The sequence below is a fragment of the Diplotaxodon limnothrissa genome, linkage group LG6, assembly GCF_057381915.1.
Source record: "Diplotaxodon limnothrissa isolate DT_005_m linkage group LG6, D_limnothrissa_male_GT1.1, whole genome shotgun sequence".
Classification (NCBI taxonomy): Eukaryota; Metazoa; Chordata; class Actinopteri; order Cichliformes; family Cichlidae; genus Diplotaxodon; species Diplotaxodon limnothrissa.
The window spans coordinates 26,200,507-26,216,588 of NC_140601.1; the positions used below are offsets into that span (position 1 = coordinate 26,200,507).

General features: G+C 39.2%; 1 protein-coding gene across 1 annotated transcript; it reads left to right on the forward strand.

The window, feature by feature from the left end:
- Window positions 1-1,748: 1,748 nt before the first annotated feature.
- LOC146630665 (uncharacterized) lies at window positions 1,749-10,702 on the forward strand. The gene is made up of 6 exons (XM_085354885.1): window positions 1,749-1,893; window positions 7,139-7,284; window positions 7,373-7,434; window positions 7,830-7,943; window positions 8,735-8,833; window positions 10,358-10,702. The coding sequence occupies exons 1-6, from the start codon at window positions 1,777-1,779 to the stop codon at window positions 10,525-10,527; spliced, it is 708 nt and encodes a 235-aa protein (XP_085211011.1). The 5' UTR covers window positions 1,749-1,776; the 3' UTR covers window positions 10,528-10,702.
- Window positions 10,703-16,082: the final 5,380 nt, after the last annotated feature.

The window sequence follows — 16,082 nt, forward strand, 5'->3', positions numbered from 1 at the left end:
ATAAGAACTCAATATGAGAGAAGTTTCCTATTTTGGTTCCTTTCAACCTCTTTACAAAACAAAGTCAAAAATATTAACACATAGCAGATATGTGATTAAGCAATGTTTCATAACTCACATCAGTGATGTGCAGTGAGGTTCATGATTGGTAAGGCACTGACTCCTCTGTGTCAGATTAACAAATATATGAACCCAAAAATCGAAGCTTTTCAATTTTGACATTACGTGAAAGCTTTCATTTTTGCTTTAATCAATTCTAGATTGTTCAATATATTTAATAATTGTGCCCCTAAAAATATTAAAATTAAATAGAAGATTAGAACTGGGCAATATGGACTTAAAATCCTATCATGACATTTTGTGGATAACAATAAGTCTGTGAAGGTTCACAGTCATCCCCAGGTCATCGTAGTCTAAGGAGCTTGGAAAGAAAAGTGAAGCTTCTTCAGTGAAGATTTCTGACACTAAACCAGAAATCAACATGGAGTCGAATTCTTTCAAACAATGTAGCAACTTAATTGATGCACATTTCTAAAATACACTACACATTCATTTCATTCTTCAAACTACAGGATCGCTGGCGCTCCCAGTGGTCATTACTGATGTCAGGGAGCAGGTGCGGTAGATGTTGGGAGTAATTTTAAAACTGTCGGTCTTAGTAGGTAAGTCTCATCTTAACAAGAATCGCAAAAGATTTTGGAAAATTACACCGAAGCAGGTTCAACAATATTTGTTAAATGTTTTCATACTTCTAACATGTGAGAGAGGTATACAAGCTAGTGTTAAAAAATTTGCCAGGCATCATTTGTTTAAAAAAAAATGCAAAAGTATTCCCGAAAGTGTCAGATGTGTATCAGTTAGTATACATTAATCAAATTTGTCATCCTTAAATTGTTGAACTTACCAAATAATCCTCAGATGGCGATGGATTCAATCCAGGATGCTAAGCATATGCAAGTCTCAGTTGAAAATGGCGGATGATCAAACTTCCACACTGCACATGTGCAAACTCAGAAGTACGGAGAGCCTATTAGGACAATCCTCTTTAAATTAAAGTGCTCTTCATTTTAAATGAACTTTTTACATTGGATTTAATTTACTGCATTTTGTTGTATTGAAATATTATGTTGTTAATTAAATTCAAAACAACATACTTGTGTTTAAAGTTAAAAATCAATTGGTGGCATTAGTTTTAACATGAAGCATTTACATAATGCTACCAACATCAGTGTGTCATTTCTTAGAGTGCCACTGAATGAGCAATGGGCTGTGAGGTCAGTTCCTTTATTTATAAAAACATAAAAACATGTCCAGATGAACAGAATCAACGTTTTGGGATTTACTTACCTGGATGATTGAGCATTCATCAAGACATTTCTTGGCACTGATTTGAGGACACTATTAGGCTGAAAGACAGTCTTTCCATTCCATTTAACTTTTTATTGTATTACTTTCAATAAAGTGTTCTTTTTATCATTGAATCCATCTCTCTTGCCAGGATGTGTTTTCAAATCCAGGTAGCTTTTAATTTAATTTGTTACATTTTCAATCTTTTTATTTCCTAGGGGTGAAAATCCCTTAGGTGGCATTGCCGCAACACATTTAAATAACCCCCCTGACTGTACTGCCACAGAGTAAATATGTCTGTTATGTTCTTTTAAGTACGATTACAACACATAAGTAAACAATTGAGCAATACGTCACCTAAACTGGGCTGAGTCTCGTATGTCTAAAACACACTTCAAAGTCTGAACCCACACTATCAGCAGATGAGCCATGATGGAGTTTGTTCACGTTGCTGTAGCTGTGCTCGGTCTTCTGTCTCTTGGACACTCAGCTCCTGTGACAAGCTGTGAGAATCTAATCCAGCCTCGTGAAATCCACGGAAATCAGGTCAGACTCTCTCTTATCTCACCTTTCACTTATCACTTTCCGCTGAGTAAAATAAGTTTTGAACATGTCACCAAATTTACATGAAATTTACACCAGATGTGGGTAACCACCCATCCAGTCCACACATACAAAGAAGTAAAATCATCAATGTCCATAAATTAAGCTATGTGTTATAATAAGATGACACAAGGAAAACTATTGAACACATGAAGAAAGGAAGTTGCAAAAAGGCATGGAACGTCATGACACCAGCTGAAATCTATCAGCAATTAGAAAGCAATCCTGCCCCCTAGTGCAAATTAATATCAGTTGGTTCTATTCTAACTGATGGCCTATAAAAAGATGTCTCATTACCAAGGTGTCACACAAACTCCTACTGTAACTTTGATTGATTGATTGATTGATTGAATCTTTATTTTGAACATGTTGAAAAAGTATAAAAAAAAAATAGAATTAAAAGAGACAAATGAACAAAGCAAACAAAAGGAAAACGAGCAACCACAACTCCAAATAACGTCCATGTTCAAAAAGGAGCAGGAAGAAGCATAAGCTTATTTAATCCCACCCCTTTTCCACTATCTAGTATCAATAGACTACAGAAATACCTCCTTGTAATTACATTATATGTTATGTGTAATTTTTTTTTTTTTTTTTTTAATATATACACATATATGTTTCTATCTATCCATACCTACGTATATACACACATACGCACATATACACATTTTCAATAACCCCATTAACACCTGAAGGATACACAACCTACAATTTTATATATATTTAATATATATATATATATATATACACACATACATACACACACATACCCATATATATATATATATATATATATATATATATATATATATATATATATATATATATATATATATATATATATATACATACACATATATATATATACATACATACATATACACATACATATATACCCATACCAACAAACCCGTGCATGCGCACACACATGAAAATATTAGACAAGAACACCCTATCAAATCTCTACCTTTTCCCTGTACCCTGTAAAAACCATATCCTTAAACCGCTTTTTAAACTGCGCCATGCTTGGACATTGCTTCATATCTTTACTTAGTCTGTTCCACAGCTTCACTCCACACACAGAGATGCAAAAACTTTTTAATGTTGTACGGATACGAGGATGTTTTAAATTTAATTCCCCCCTCAAATTGTATCCCCGTTCCCTTTTAGAAAACATTTTTAGAATATTGTCAGGAAGCAGGTTATTTATTGCTTTATATATAATTTGTGCTGTGAGAAAATGAACCAGATCTGTGAATTTTAGAATTTTTGATTTTAAGAATAGTGGATTTGTATGATCTCTGCAACCAGTTTTATGGATTATCCTTATGGCCCTTTTTTGTAATATAAAGATTGATGATAGCGAACATTTGTAAGTATTGCCCCAAACCTCTGCACAGTAATTCAAATACGGTGCAATCAGGGAACAATAGAGAATGTGGAGTGATTTGTGGTCCAGAATGTGTTTTACTTTACTCAAGATTGAGACACTTCTTGAAATTTTGTTATGTATATGATTTATATGAGACTTCCAGTTTAATTTATCATCTATAATCACACCAAGAAACTTATGTTCAAGTACTCTTTCAATTTCCACACCATCTACATGAATCTGCACTTGTGCATTTCTAAGGGAATTCCCAAATAAGATAATTTTAGTTTTACTTAGATTTAGCGATAGTTTGTTCCTGTTAAACCATTTTTTAATTTTGCACATTTCTGAAGTAATTGTATCCAGCAGCTCCTTTAGATTCCCCCCAGAACAAAAAATATTTGTGTCATCTGCAAATAATACTAATTTTAATATATCAGATGCCTTACAAATATCATTTATATAAATAATAAATAACTTTGCAGGTGGAGATGGAGAAAATGACACTAGGGCTGAGGAGGGAACAGCTTAGATTGATTTATTGGGCAAACTTACAGGGTCAGCGGAAGGATCACCCTACACTAGAAGTACTTAAACCTTGCTGGGAGAAAGGCAGGAGGAAGTTAAAGAGCTTTGGATGGGTGGTGGGGGAAGAGCTAGAGAACTTAAATTAGATCAGTTAGACATATGCCAGCGAGTGCCGTGGCCTGCAATCACTCCATGGATACTTCCTGAAGCAACTGTAGATTTTGCTTTATTGCACCAGAAGAGTCAGGATAGGGCAGGCGGTCTACACTCAAATTCAGTTCACGGTTACACTGAACAGTATTGTGGGTATGTGCAAGTATATACAGATGCTTCAAAGAATCCAGCTAAGTCATGTGGGGGTAGCAGTAGTAATTAGGAAGAGGATTAATGATGGATTGTCTGTGTTTACAGGAGAAATGATAGCAATTCTATTAGCGGTTCAATGGGTGGAAGAGTTGAGGCCGTTGAAAGCAATTATTTGTTCAGATTCAAGAGCAGCCTTGGTCAGTCTACAGAAAGGTCATTCGGAAGGTAGATCAGATATTTTAATAGAGATTCAGCAAACTCTTTTCAGAATACATATCTGTCTGTCAGTAGTGTTTGTATGGGTCCCAGCTCACTATGGGGTAAGGGGGAATGAAGCAGAGGATAGGTTAGCAAAAGAAGCCACTAATCATAGGATAGTTGATCTGGCAGTGAGTTTTGGTCAGGTGGAAGTTAAGAGTATTATTAAGCTAGAAATGAGGGGTAGATGGCAGAAACAGTGGTAAGAAGAAAGGTGGGGAAGGTGGTTATATAAAATTCAAAGGGGGGTGGGAGTAAGGAGAGCCACAGGAAGGAGTAGGCGAGAGGAGGTGGTGGTGTCAAGACTGAGATTTGGACATACAGGATTGAATTCTATACTATTCTTGATAGGGAAACATAATTCAGGGAAATGTGATTGTTGTGGAGAGGAGGAAACTTTGGAGCATGTTATTTTGCAGTGTCGGAAGGTAGAGAGGACACAACTGGTTCGAAGTCTCAGTAACATTAACATGAAATTGGATCTTATTAAGTTATTACAAAAGGAGTCGGGGAATAAAAGTTATCAGGCTTTGTTTCAGTTTTTGAGAGAAGGAATATTCTTTGGAAGGATATGAAGTAGGTTGCTTTTAAAATTTTTTTTTTAAATTTTATTTATTTATTTTTAATCCTGTCCACACTCCATACCAGTGGTGGTGGAAATGCACCATGCAGTTGTTTGCCAACTGCCAATAATACTTACAAGAAGAAGAAGGTGTCACACAAAAAACATATCATGACCTTCATAATCTTATTGTTGCAAAACAAATTGATGGCATTGGTTACAGCAGAATTTCTAAATTACTGAAGGTTCCAGTGAGCACTGTTGGGGCAGGACAGAACATAATTTCACCATAAAGCATCCAGAACCAGCTGCTCCCCACCAGTTTTCAGACAGGGGAGTGAAAAGAATTATCTGAAGAGTTGTCCAAGAGCCAAGGAGCACTTGCGAAGAGCTACAAAAAGACTTGAAATCCTCTCAACTGCCATGGCCTGTATGCACGCTCACCATGCAAGACTCAATTGCTGAAGAAAAAAAACATACTAAAGCACGTTTAAGGTTTGCTGAACAACATTTAGACAAGCCTGTGAAATACTGGGAAAAATATACTCTGGTCAGTTGAGACCAAAACTGAACTGATGCCTTAATACACGCCATGTCTGGAGGTCAAAAGGCCTCACCCCAAAAACATTATACCAAAAGTGAAGTTTGGAGTTGTATGGGGCTGTTTTTCATCATGTGGCACTGGAATGTTTCATATAAATGGAGGAAGATGAATGGAAAAATGTTCTGCTGCCATCTACCAGGATGTTGAAGATGAAAAGCTGACGGACCTTTCAGCAAGACGATGATCCAAAAACAAAATTTGAAGACTGTTTGTGTAGAAGAATGAACCAAAATCACACCTGATCGATGCCTGCGGCTAGGAGGCGTCTTGAGGTTGTCATTACCAACAAAAGCTTTTACATGAAGTATCAAATACAATTTCAGTAAACGTGTTCAATACTTTTTCCTTCTTTCATTTCTCATTCTTACACATAACATCTATGGTTTGATTTCTTTGTGTAACACTGGTGGTGCAATACTAGTAGTGGGCATGTAAGACCTGTTAGTGCTACTTCTTGCCTTCTTTGCATGTAGTATGGGCAGTATAGTTACCTTTAACCTTAGTACGAGGACAGAAGGGGAATATGGGCCAGATCAGACAGGTTCTAGATTTGTAGGAGCCAAGGGTGTATGACAACAGAGGACTTGTACGCAATAGGTGTAGAAAACACAATTACATTTATTAGCAATTATTAAAGTTCAGCAGGTTGTGCACATTTAACAAAAGTAGAGCGCGCTTCTTGAGAACAAAATAAAATAAAATAAACCCCACAAATGGTCGACCCAAGGATATATTTTCTTTTGTGTCTTTTTTTTAAAAGTCAATTTCAGTCTTTCAGTGTTCACTAGTCACTCAGTGTGTTTGTAACCAGTCGGGTTACAATCTACCAGTTCATCTGGCTCTTTGGGCTGGGCTCGCCATCCAGTACTGGAAAAGGGATCCTCGATTCTTCTCAGGTCCTCAAAACCAATCCAATCCAAATAAGCAAAGGGAAAAAACTTGACCATGTGAAGCAACAAATGCTACACGGGGCTTCACAGTGCTCACGCTGGCTCACGGCCTCTGGAATACAGTATCACTCTTATTATTCTCGCCGAAAAAGGACTTTCACTATCCAGCTAGCTTCTTTGCTGCACGAGTAAGCGGATCTTTTACCGTCTGTGTCTCTGGTGTATCTGACTGGCACACGAAGGCACACACAGGTGTCTGAGCAGCACACACAGACTGGGGGAGGGTCAGACCGGCCAATGATTGGTCGCTCAGTGGATCTAACAAACACACTCTAAAGGACTAAGTCCTGCCCCCACACCATTTATATATTACATATACATATGTACATATTAATTAAACTTATGTTTACATGCTTTTTATCAGTATTTATTATAATTAACTTTGTTTTTATCAATATTTATTCCCATTGTGAGAGTATGAATATTTATACTTTTAATCCCATTTTTAACACCGGGTTACATTTGCATGTGTGGACTGGCTGGATTGTTACTGACATCTGGATAGAATTTTACGTCAATAGCACCTTTAGAAATGTATGTACTGAGAAATCTGGTGATGTTTTCAATACTTATTTTACCCCCTGTATATTATACACCATCTGTTTCAGCTGGTGGGAAAATGGACACAAATAGCAGAGAGCACAGGCATACCTGGATCCAAAATGCTGACGAAGATGCTTGTGGAGACCGCCTGGATGAACATCACTGCTGCCAATGAGGCTAATACGTTCAATAATCTTCAAATTCAAAAAATGTAATAAAAATGATAAAACCTTGCCTGAACTGATACTGTTTTCAAATAATCCGAATTTAGAAATCTCTTTAATTTTATCTTCTAAAAGGATGGGCATGTGCTTCACATTGAAAACCAACATGACTTTGGTTAACAACACTTTCAATATGGGTGAGTATTACTGAGGGAACAAACATTTGGATGACCACCCATATGGAAAAGATATATATAAATCTTATAAAGTTTTTATCTGTCTTGTATGAAACTTGTATGAAAAGAATATAAGAGTGAAAACACATATAAGATCCCTTGAAAAATTATACAATGAAACTTGTATGTTTTGTATACTTACTAAAAAAATATATGAAAGTAATGAGAAAGTGGCCACTTTCATGAGTAAATCATATATGTTTTTACTATTTCTTTTCCATATGGGCAGATTTAGACTTTGTGCCTAGCATTGCCACAACACTTTCATTATATCGATTGGTGTGTATTTGCACACTGCACCCTTACCAATGCTAAAAGGATATGAAGCGTGGCCATCATCTGTCATCTGTCCACAGTGCACAATTACCAATATTCTGCTTTCCTGCTGAATACTGGCTGCCCTGACTGCCTTGTTATCTACTCAAATAACACCATTGGAAGAACCACAGTTAAAGCTCTCCAGCTCCTGAGTAAGAACAATGACACACCTAAATAATGTAATGTCAAAGTACTTAAGTATTTTTTATGGTCCAGCTTCATGCATTTAATTTATTATAGCTGAAAGAAATGCTGGTGACTAATTTCCAAGTTAAAACAGTGATTAATCATTGAACAGTGGTTTCCCCTGCATTAATGAATCAAATCCAAACACTGCCCTTTGAAATACCAGTTACAAATAATAGTTGCCCACTAAAGGCATTTTTTCAGAAAACAAATTTAAAAAGAATAAAGCATCAAGAATAAAGTGCAGTGATGTGAATGTATTTGCCCTCTTCCTGGTTTCTCTCTATTTTGTGTACTAGTCACACTTACATGTTTCAGATCATCAAATAAATTTGTATATTTGACAAAGATAACCCAAGAAAATACAAAACACAGTTCTTAAAGAAATATTTCATTTACTGTGTGAAATTGTAATTGTCTCTAAATCTAACAACTGGTTAGCAAGAACTGAAATCAAGCATTTGCAGTGATTGGCAATGAGTCTTTTTTTTCAAAACTCTACTATGTAGAATCCCTTCAATTAAGCCGTACTGGATTGGATTTTCAAGCATGAACGGATTTTAAAAGCCATTTAGACGTGGCTTTGCTCATGTGCTCACGGCCACAAATTCTCCTTCAATATCATGGTTGCTTCAATTACAGCAAGTGGTCCAGGTCCTGAAGTAGCAACAGCAACAGTTGTTTCTTTGTGTTTTAATCTTTTTATTTACTTGGTGTCACTGTGTAGGCCCCGTGCTAACACTTTTCTGTCTCTCAGGTAGGAGAGTTAAAGTGTCTGCTGCTGAGTTGGAAGAGTTTACAAAGCAGGCAGAGTGTCTGAACCTAGAATCCCCTGCTATCTTGGATTCAGAAAAGGGTATGAACCTTTATATAATATGAAAGCTTAGAAACTGCAGTTGAACTGAATATTACTTCTTCAGTCTAATATTATCTTTATACAGTGGCTTGCAAAAGTATTCGGCCCCCTTGAACTTTTCCACATTTCCACAGCCACAAACATGAATCAATTTTATTGGAATTCCACGTGAAAGACCAATATAAAGTGTTGTACATGTGAGAAGTGGAAGGAAAATCATGCATGATTCCAAACATTTTTTACAAATAAATAACTGCAAAGTGGGGTGTGCATAATTATTAAGCCCCCTGAGTCTATCCGGTTGTTCAGTGATGACGCGACGAATCCTACTTCTGGGTCTAAAGTAGTCTGCGTTTAATATGGCTTTTGTGTTGTTAACATGTTTAATGTTATGTATTTTCTTCTATTTGATCTCAAAAAGCTCCTAAAACAGTCAGTGATCACTGACCTCCCTCAGCTTTTATTACCGCTAATCATTTATTTAAGCTCAGTTTTTAAAACCTTAGGATGTAACTACAGCCCAGCCCATGCAGCAGTATATAAATGACTAACCTCGTATTGTGGATGGATTATCTCAGTTGTTCTCCTGGCTGAAGTTTGGTCCTTTTACAGCATCCTGCCATGCGATTACATTTGTTCCTGACCACCGAGAGCACTCACGCTAACTTTTATTGAGTGGAAAAAAAGTTAGCTTGTTTATATTATGCTAACATAGCTGTGTCGCTAGCGGTCAAGTAGCACATCATTATATACCAGCTAGCCCAACTTCAGTAACCCTACAAACGTCACTGCTGTTTAGTTTTCTGTCTTCATTTATGCTGGAAGTGATAACAGAGCTGTACGTTTTAATTTGTTTCCAAAACCCCGCAGTCAGGACATGCTATATTGTATTTAGATAGAAGCTAGCGAGCTAACTCCCTGCTAACTTCTAACTCCGTTAAATGTCATAAATTCCGTTTTCATGGATGCCTGGATGTTAAACTCAATTGTTACACCTGGTAGAGCAGAACACTGATCATTTTATTAAAGATGAAAGACTTTAGACAGTTTTTCAACTCTCAGTAATGCCATAGTGATCGTTTGATATATGGACCTGCAGCGGAGTTTAGACCCAGACACGGCTAGTGACGTCAGACTGAACAACCGGATACTTTGTGGAACCACCTTTTGCTCCAATTACAGCTGCCAGTCTTTTAGGGTATGTCTCTACCAGCTTTGCACATTTAGAGACTGAAATCCACTTTTTAGTTATTTATTTATAAAAAATGTTTGGAATCATGTATGATTTTCGTTCCACTCCTCACATGTACACCACTTTGTCTTTCATGTGGAATTCCAGTAAAACGGATTCATGTTTGTGGCTGTAATGTGACAAAATGTGGGAAAGTTCAAGGGGGCCAAATACTTTTGCAAGCCACTGTACTCTTTATATTTTTGTAACCGCCATGTTTGATAAGTTCATAGATTAGTCAAATGTATTCTTTCTCACATGAATGAACTTTATTTACAAATGTCTTCTTGCAGGGTTTTGCCCAGATCCAGCACTCAGCCCAGGAACAAAGACTATTGATCTGTCCTTGAGCAACATAATGCCTGATGATCTCAACCTATCGGAGAAGCTTTTCACTGAGAGTGGAATGAAGACCATTTTGGAAATGGTCCAAACTAGTGTGGATCTATTCAAGGAAGACTGACGTGGTCATAAATGTCACTAAGTGTTGATGAAGAAGCCATGTCTGTCAAGAGCATTACCACTAAAATTAAACATGCTAAAAACATATGAGTGGCCGTCATCTCTCTTCAAAGCAATTTAGATTTAGCTTCACTGAACTGACATAAAAATGAAAATATTCATTTGCTTTCTGAATAAATGGCACCAAAACATTTCTACTTTCTCTATTTTAAGGACATTATAGTGCATGAGTAAATGCCGATCAGGCTCCATAGTGCCAGGCAGCGAGCACGGCCTGCTAGAGGAGATTGTGCCCTCAGGCCACCCTCATGAAGTCTGTTTCTGATTGATTGGTCAGACACATTCACACCAGTGGCCTGCTGGCAGCTCTCATTTTCTTCCTCCTTGCATAAGTGAGGAGATATCGATCCTACTGATCGGTTAAGGACCTTCTACGGCCCTGTCCAGCTCACCTAGAGTAACTGTGTGTCCCCTAGTGTCTGCTCCATCCTCCTGAGTCTGTGCTAGGAGACAGAGCATACCTTCTTGCAATGGCTCGTATTGATGTGCCATCCTAGAGGAGCTATGCTAGCTGTGCAACCTCTGAAGGGTCCAGGTATTGCCTCATATAACCAGTGGAAACACTGACCTTAGCCAAATGCAAAACCAATAACAATACCAGTAATAATAATAAATTGAAATGTGAATGTTCTCGCTCTGCTAAAAATTAGACTCAGCATCAGAATCACCTGATAATCTCCTTTGTAAAAAAAGTTTAACCCGTCAGTTTTGTTAGTCTGAGCAGTTGGCAGGAACGGTGAAAAATAGGTTACAGGTTGTTCGGAATAGTCTCCAAGTTAGCTCCATCGTTCTGCTTTCTGCGGGCCAATATGCCCTTCTCCTCCCACACCTGTTTCCTTGCTTCCTGCATCCACTAAATGGATGCAGGAAGCAAGGCAGCTGCGGAGGAGTCCTTCTTTGATGTTCATTGTGGTTGAAATGTGGCCCCAGAGCGTTACCAGATGATTATTCCAAGATTTTCCATGTAATTGGCTCCATACAGTGGCACATATCGATGTGCCATCCTGGAGCAGCTGGATTATCTGTGCAAGCTCTGTAGGATCCAGGTATTGCCTCATATAACAAGTAAAAACACTGACCTTAGCTAAATGCCAAATTACTACTACTTATAATGAAAACTTAAAATGTGAAACTTCTTGGTAAAAATTGCATTGAGCATATCAATACCAGACAGAATGCAAAACTAAATAAAAATTAAAGTTATTTTCATGTATATGTTTATATTATTTTAATGTAATTGGTGGTGTAGATGTGCGATTACTTCAAGGAACAAGGTAGAACAGATATACTGTAAGTTCGCAGCATATTTGTTGAATTTTTATGGACCTTTAACAGAGACTGATGCAAAAGAGAAAAATACTCAAGAATTATTATAGGTGAGAATGATTAAAACCACAACTTGTATGAGGGGGAAATAAAGCAGCTGTATTTAAGGATGGCTTGACTCTGTTTTTCTAACAAACTGAGCTTGAGAGTTTTTTTTATTTCTCTGGTACTTTGACCTCTTGTGCTGGGCTATGAATTTCTTTGGTACTGTATGCTTCTCATTGAAGGCTGAGCTGGTGTCAACTGGGCTCACACTCAGGTGGGGCAAAGACAAACCAGCAAAACTTTTATGTACAGAAAAATATTTATAGTTTACAGAAACAATTGGGACACTGAGTAGAATATAAACAAAACCAGAATGCAATAAAAAAATTGAAATAGCATACAGACAACATACAAGTTTGTATTGTTATGTTTAAAAAAATTGCTATATGCTCAGTGTTGAAAGCCTCATTTTCAATTTAACTCAGTTTTATTTATGAGGGGCCCATGTGCTATAAACCACCACCTCAGACATACAGCACTGAAACCTTACATGGTCGACTGTCCCTGAAATTGGGTAATGTTCGACTCCTGCTCCTTCCAGCTTCTCCCTCAGCGCTGGTTTGATTGTATTGAACGCAGTGGAAAATTAGAAAAAACATGACTCTCACACTGCTTCCAGTACTCTTCAGGTGTGAAAGTGATCTGTGCAGGAGGCAGATGACTGCATCATCCACCCCAAAATCAGGATGGTAAGCAAACTGCAGGGGGCCCAGCAGCGCGCTCACCAGAGGTCGGAGGTAGGTGAGAATGATCCTCTCCCAGTCTTCATCGAGGCAGGAGTAATCAATGCATTCATGTTGTTACACCAGATTTTAACTCTACCAAGTGAATACAGCAGCAGAAGTTGTGACTCATGAGGCCAGGCAACATTTTCCAGTCTTCTATTGTCCGATTTTGGTGAGCCCATTTGAACAGTAGTCTCAGTTTCCTGTTCTTAACTGACAAGTTTGGCGCCTGGTGTGGTCTTCTGTTTCTGTAAAGATGCTGTTCTGCATACATTGATTGCAATGAGGGGTTATTTGATTTACCGTCGGCTTCCTATCAGCTTCCAGTAGTGTACCATTCTTCTCTGACCTCTGGTGTTAACAACACATTTTCTAAAACTAAAGCTCACTTGAATAAACAGAGTTGCTGTCATTTGATTGGCTGATTAGAATGAAAGAGCAGGTGGACAGGTGGACCTTACAAAGACACCTGTCAGTGCTCATCATTATCTAGCAAATAATAGCAGCCAAGGAAGCAGTTAATAAAAAATGAGAGAAGAATGTCCATACCTTTGTTTATTGGTAAGTTTATTACTGTACATACATCTGCTCATGAGCCATGTATATACATTTTCTGTCTCTCAGACGCACGCACGCACGCACGCACGCGCACGCGCACACACACACACACACACACACACACACACACACACACACAGTTCTAAGGTCCTTAGAACTGAAGAAGCTTCTTGGATGAGAGGTGAAACGTCTTCTAGCAACTTAAAGAAGTCCAGATGCTTTTCTTTGCAAGCTCCTTTGACTACGATGACCTGGATGACTGAGAACCTTCACAGACATATTGCCGTACATTTTGGGACGAACACCCTTCAACTGGTGCTGGAGTATGAAAGGGAATCAAGGAAACTAGTGGATTATAGGAACCATCTCTGTTTCAACCTAAGATGCAGACAAAGCAGAGTTGTTCCTAAGAGCTTGCGCCTTGGATCCGCTGTCAGGGGATACAGAGCAGACTTGATTCTACAGAGAGCACAAAATCAGCTTTTAAGTGAAAGGATAAGACAGGCCCATTTCACTATAGATGCCCTCCAGATCAAGATCAGCCAGACTCTGCAGGAACTGGAAACCCTTCTACCCTCTCCAATCTTAGAAGAGGTTTACAAGTTTGTGGACAAGGCTCAGCGGGCCCAACACTCTAAGGGAAAAGAAAGACAACGCAGGAAATTTCACACCTTGCTTTCAAAAACACACACTCCTCATTCTGAACCTACATAACTCAGAGAAGAAAACACACCTGAAGACAGTCAGGAGAAATGGGTAAAGAACTTTTCAGACCAGAATCTCACTGAAAAGAGAGTATTAGCCAAAGGACTCAATTTTACCATTTCCCCGCAACAGTTGCCCATAGTGGACCTCATCACAGCCACAGAAACCGCCATACGGATTAACAAATTATCACAGACAGAAGCAGAGCAAATCAGGATGAAAGTCTCAGCCACCCTCTCCAGTGCCAAAGTCCCTCCGTCCAACCTCACAATACAAGAAAAGAAGGCTGTCGCTTCCCTGAGCAAAGACCACAACATCACTATTTTACCAGCTGATAAGGGAAGATGCACCGTGGTCTTAAACACTACAGATTACCACACAAAGATCACTACGCTCCTCAGTGACAACAATACCTACAAAGCCTTAAAGCGAGACCCCACAAGCAGCTACAAAAAGAAAGTTATAGCTTGCCTTCAAGACTTTGAAAAGGACAAAATCATTGACCATCTCACATATCACCGCCTTTATCCAGGGGATGCCATACCCTGCATTTACGGACTTCCTAAAATCCACAAGGAAGCTGTCCCACTCAGACCCATAGTCAGTAGCATAAACTCAGCCACTTATAACATTGCTAAACACCTTGCTACCATCCTTGCTCCTCTCGTGGGGAACACCCCACACCACATCAAGAACTCCACCGACTTCACCGACAAGGTCCAGAAACTTACCCTGGATCCAGATGAAACCATGGTGTCCTTTGATGTAGTCTCTCTCTTCACTTGCATACCCACCACGGAGGCCGTGGAGACTGTCAGAAAACGACTACAAGAAGACAGCTCCTTGGAAGACAGGACCAACTTCACACCCAATCAGATCTGCACACTGTTAGACCTCTGCCTTACCACAACATATTTCAAATACAACAAAGGCTTCTACAGACAAAAACATGGCTGTGCCATGGGCTCCCCCGTGTCACCTATTGTAGCCAACCTTTACATGGAGGAAGTGGAAAGGAAGGCTCTTGGCTCTTTCAAAGAAAGAGTACCCAGCCACTGGTACAGATATGTAGACGACACCTGGGTCAAAATCAAGACACAAGAAGTGGAATCTTTCACTGCGCACATTAACGCTGTGGATAAAAACATCAAGTTCACCAGGGAAGACACAAAGGATAACTGTTTGCCTTTCCTGGACTGCGCTGAGCACATTGAAGAGAATGGCAACCTCAACATTGAAGTTTACTGGAAGCCCACACACACAGACCAATACCTCCTCTTTGACTCCCATCACCCTCTGGTGATTAGCACCACCAGAGGGTGATTGGCTAACTTGGAGTGATTAGCACCCTACACCACCGGGCAGAACATGTTCCCTCTAAGCCTGAAGAAAAAAAGAAGGAACACACACATATAAAGGAAGCACTCAAAACATGCCGTTATCCTAATTGGGCATTCATAAAGTCAGCAAAGAGGCACAGAAAAGAAGATCCAACACCAGCGAGGGAGGAAAAGAAAGACAGACGCAACAACATTGTCATCCCCTATGTAGCCGGTGTATCAGAAAAACTCAGGAGAGTTTTCTCCAAGCATGACATCCCGGTGCATTTCAGACCTAGCAACACACTCAGACAAAAACTGGTTCACCCGAAAGACAAAACTCCAAAACACAGACTTAACAATGTGGTGTATGCTGTACAGTGCAGCGAGGAATGCCCAGACCTCTACATTGGAGAGACCAAACAGCCACTTCACAAGCGCATGGCACAACATAGAAGAGCCACCTCCACAGGACAAGACTCAGCGGTCCATCTGCATCTAAAGGATAAAGGACACTCTTTCGAGGATGCCAATGTTCACATTTTGGACAGAGAGGACAGATGGTTTGAAAGAGGAGTGAAAGAAGCCATCTATGTCCACTGTGAGCGACCATCTTTGAACAGAGGCGGTGGTTTACGACACCAACTGTCTGCCATCTATAATCCAGTTTTGAGTTTCCTCCCCAGACGCCTTAACGCCCACTCACATCCTGGGCCATCTGACCTCAGGAAATCGCATGACAAGGTGGGGCCAGGTTTCACAATGAGCTCACCCGAAACCCTGGCTGATTGCGACCTACACCCGTTTTCACACCTTGG

Bases quoted from the DNA above. Each gene is read 5' to 3' on its own strand.
- LOC146630665 (XM_085354885.1), top strand. From the start codon at position 1,777: ATGATGGAGTTTGTTCACGTTGCTGTAGCTGTGCTCGGTCTTCTGTCT. The intron at 7,285-7,372 runs GTAATAAAAATG...ATCTTCTAAAAG, and splicing joins AATCTTCAAATTCAAAAAAT to GATGGGCATGTGCTTCACAT. The intron at 7,944-8,734 runs GTAAGAACAATG...TCTGTCTCTCAG, and splicing joins TAAAGCTCTCCAGCTCCTGA to GTAGGAGAGTTAAAGTGTCT.